At 49.8% G+C, this 3,819-nt stretch overlaps 1 protein-coding gene across 1 annotated transcript; it reads left to right on the top strand.

The window, feature by feature from the left end:
* Nucleotides 1–815: 815 nt before the first annotated feature.
* On the top strand, nt 816–3,522 carry LOC123083384 (scopoletin glucosyltransferase-like). Its single transcript, XM_044505440.1, has one exon. It carries the CDS (start codon nt 858–860, stop codon nt 2,331–2,333), a length of 1,476 nt encoding a protein of 491 aa, XP_044361375.1. The 5' UTR covers nt 816–857; the 3' UTR covers nt 2,334–3,522.
* Nucleotides 3,523–3,819: the final 297 nt, after the last annotated feature.

The raw sequence follows: 3,819 nt of genomic DNA, 5'->3' as shown, positions 1-3,819 counted from the left end.
AGAGGGTTGTAAACTTGTGTGAACTGGACTGTAACGTTCCAGGTTAATTAATATAGAACCCTTTTCCCCCGCAAATAAAAAACCTGGGCGACGATCCCTCTCCATTTGGGTAGAACATGCTTAGGTACTCCCAGATAGGCTACTTGTTGTGCTGACATGTGGACCCAAACTGGAAAAAGAGTAGAGAAAAAAAAATAGGGAACTTTGTCTAAGAGACAATGATGACAGGTGTGTTATTTTTGACAAAGAACAAAAATTATGTGAATACAGGGAAAAGACAAGGGGAAAATGTGCCTTTTTTCGTCTGTTGAGATGAGTACACCCTGCAGTCATGTTTGATTAAGTTGAGTAATTAAGATGTTTATGCCAGTGATGTATTACCAGTCTGAAAGCTAATGTCAGCTGTGGTGTATAGATCCAATAACATATCTAGCAAGACTAAGAGTTAGTCAAATAAAAATTCACAAGACTAAGACGCAACTACTGGTAGGTCTCATCTATCTTGATTCTTAAACTTCAAAGTTGCAGTTTAATACAGTATAAGCTAGCTTGCATAATTTGATATGAGAAGACCTTTTGAAGGGTGATTGAGCGCATAAGTTGCAGTTCACACATGAGTTGCTTTGATATTCTGGTACAAACCGACTTGGTCTTCTGTTGAGATGTATGCACGGGCTCACAGACGGTACTCTTGATTGTACATCAAAATAATACAAGCCGTCCATTGCTGATCATCCGATGTGCTCGAGCCCAGACCCTTTACGACATTATAAGTAGCTCAGAAACTTGAGCCTCTCTACTGTAGCCTACTCCTCCGAAACTAGCCTCTAGGACGCAGCAAGATAGCCACACCAGCCATGGCTGCTCAAGACGAGCAGCCGCTGCACATCCTCTTCTTCCCGTTCCTAGCCCCGGGCCACCTCATTCCAACCACCGACATGGCCGTGCTCTTCGCCGCCCGCGGCGTCAGGTGCACCATCCTCACCACGCCGGTCAACGCCGCCATCATCCGCTCGGCCGTCGACCGCGCCAACGACGGCTTCGCCGGCACCAGCAGCTCCCTCGCGATCGACATCTCCGTCGTGCCTTTCCCTGACGTCGGGCTGCCGCCGGGCCTCGAGAACTTCTCGGCCCTCACGTCCCAGGACGAACGCGACAGGTTCTTCCGAGCGCTGCCGCTGTTCCGGGAGCCCTTCGGCCGGCTCCTGGCCGACACCCGCCCGGACGCCGTCGTGTCCGACAGCTTCTTCCACTGGTCCGCGGACGCCGCCGCGGAGCACGGCGTCCCGCGCATCGCGTTCCTCGGCAGCAGCATGTTCTCGCGCTCCTGCAGCGACAGCATGCTGCGCCACAACCCGCTGGCGGCCGCCCCCGACGACGACCCCGACGCCCTCGTCTCCCTGCCGGGGCTGCCGCACCGCGTCGAGATGAGGCGGAGCCAGATGATGGACCCGGCGAGGGCGTCGCACTGGGCCTTCTTCGAGAACGTGAACGCCGCGGACCAAAGGAGCTTCGGCGAGGTGTTCAACAGCTTCCAGGAGCTGGAGCCGGACTACGTGGAGCACTACCGCGCCACGCTCGGCCGCCGCGCGTGGCTCGTCGGGCCCGTGGCGCTCGCCAGCCAGGACAACATGGCCGGGCGAGGCGCCAGCGCGCCCTCGCCGGACGCGGACGTCTGCCTCGAGTGGCTGGACGCGAAGCCGGCCGGCTCGGTGGTGTACGTCTCCTTCGGCACGCTGGCCAGCTTCTCGCCGGCGGAGCTGCACCAGCTCGCCCGCGGCCTCGACCTCTCAGGCACGAATTTTCTGTGGGCGATGGGCGGAGCGGACACTTCGCCGGAGAAGTGGATGCCGGAAGGCTTCGCGCAGCTGGTGGCACCACGCGGCGGCGGCCGCGGGTTCATCTTGCGGGGCTGGGCGCCGCAGCTGCTCATCCTGAACCACCCCGCCCTCGGCGGCTTCGTGACGCACTGCGGCTGGAACTCGGTGCTGGAGGCCGTGAGCGCCGGCGTGCCAATGGTCACGTGGCCGCGGCACGTGGACCAGTTCAACAACGAGATGCTCATCGTGGAGCTGCTGGAGGTGGGTGTCAGCGTCGGTGCCAAGGACTACGGGTCGTCCCTCGATGCCCACGAGGTGGTCGCCGGCGAGGTGATCGCCGGATCCATCGGGAGGTTGATGGAGAGCGACGCCATACAGAAGAACGCCAAGGACCTCGCTGTGAAGGCAAGGAGCGCCGTGGAGACGGGCGGGTCTTCGTACGACGCCGTTGGCTGGCTGATGGACGAGTTGACGGCTCGCCGGAGGTCCGTCAATGTTAAACAAGCTGGCTGATCGATATTGAGTTATTGACCACATGGCTCGTTTCACTTTTCTGTTTTTTTTTTCTTTTTCTTTAGAGGGAGCACATGAGTTGGCTTTTGGCTGATCAATCACAATGTGAGCAATTTGTTATTGTAAAGTTTAAAAGTGATTTGCCAGAAGTAGTTGATTCTCATTGATTGAGCACTATATATACAGGGAGCAGTTACAATTCTGTGAGAGCATTTCTAACCGCAACATGCGGTTGCCAATGCGTGAGACAAAACAGCAACTGCACATAGCAGTTGTTAAGATGAGAGAGGAAGTACAACTGCTCATAGCAGTTAGAGAGTACAAGGTCGGTTCCTATGTCGGTTCCTTAATTAGCATTTGTTAATTAGTAAATTAACAAATACTCTAATTCTATTCCTAACACTCCCCCTTGGATCACGCATCTTCTAGAAGAATCCATCATCTAGTGCTTCGTGTATATTTCATCATCTAGTGCTTCTTGTATAATCGTCATCCAACTTGAGAATCATTTTAGCAATTTAAGAACCTCCCCCAAAAAACCCTGTGGGAAAAATATGAGGAGTAATAGATACACCATTGAAAACTCCTTTTAAAACCCTGTGGAAAAAATATAAGGAGAAAACGATATGGTATAATTTATATTGCCTCATTAAAAACCTTTTATGAGAAAACCGATGTAAAAACTCATAAGGAAAAGAGTACAATAATTATTATCTGATGATAACTAACGGGTCATAATTCTAGGAGTTTTCTCCCCCTGAAATTTGCAAATCCCGAAAGCGTCTCATACCAATTCCATGAATACATTTCTAGAATGTTGAATTTGGTAAAGACTTTGTGAACAAATCTGCTAGATTATCACATGATTTGGTTTGCAAAATATCAATTTCTCCATCTTTCTGTAATGAATGTGGAAAGAACAATTTAGGAGAAATATGTTTTGTAATATTACTTTTAATATAACCCATTTGCATTTGAGCAATGCAAGCTGCATTATCTTCATAAATAATAGTTGGTGATCCTAATGAACCAATACCACACGAAGTTTGAATGTGGTTAATCATCCTGCGAAGCCATACACATTCCTTTGATGCTTCAAATAATGCAATTATTTCAGAATGATTAGTGGAAGTTGCTACGAGAGTCTGTTTTTGTGACTTCCATGAAAAAGCAGTTCCACCATATAAGAATACGAAACCTGTCTGTGACCTAGCATTGTGAGGATCAGATAGATAGCCAACGTCAGTATATCCTACCATAGTCATATCTTGGTTTTTCTGATAGAATAAGCCAAGATCTTTTGTGCCATGTAAATATCTAAAGATATTCTTTACTCCTGTCCAATGACGTTTTGTTGGAGCAGCGCTATGTCTAGCTAGTAAATTTACCGCAAATGCAATATCAGGCCTGGTGCAATTTGCAAGGTACATTAGCGCACCAATAGCACTGAGATACGGGAACTCAGGTCCTAATATCTCTTCGTCAT

Source organism: Triticum aestivum, chromosome 4A, assembly GCF_018294505.1.
Source record: "Triticum aestivum cultivar Chinese Spring chromosome 4A, IWGSC CS RefSeq v2.1, whole genome shotgun sequence".
Classification (NCBI taxonomy): Eukaryota; Viridiplantae; Streptophyta; class Magnoliopsida; order Poales; family Poaceae; genus Triticum; species Triticum aestivum.
This window is presented reverse-complemented; position numbering and strand designations above follow the sequence as displayed.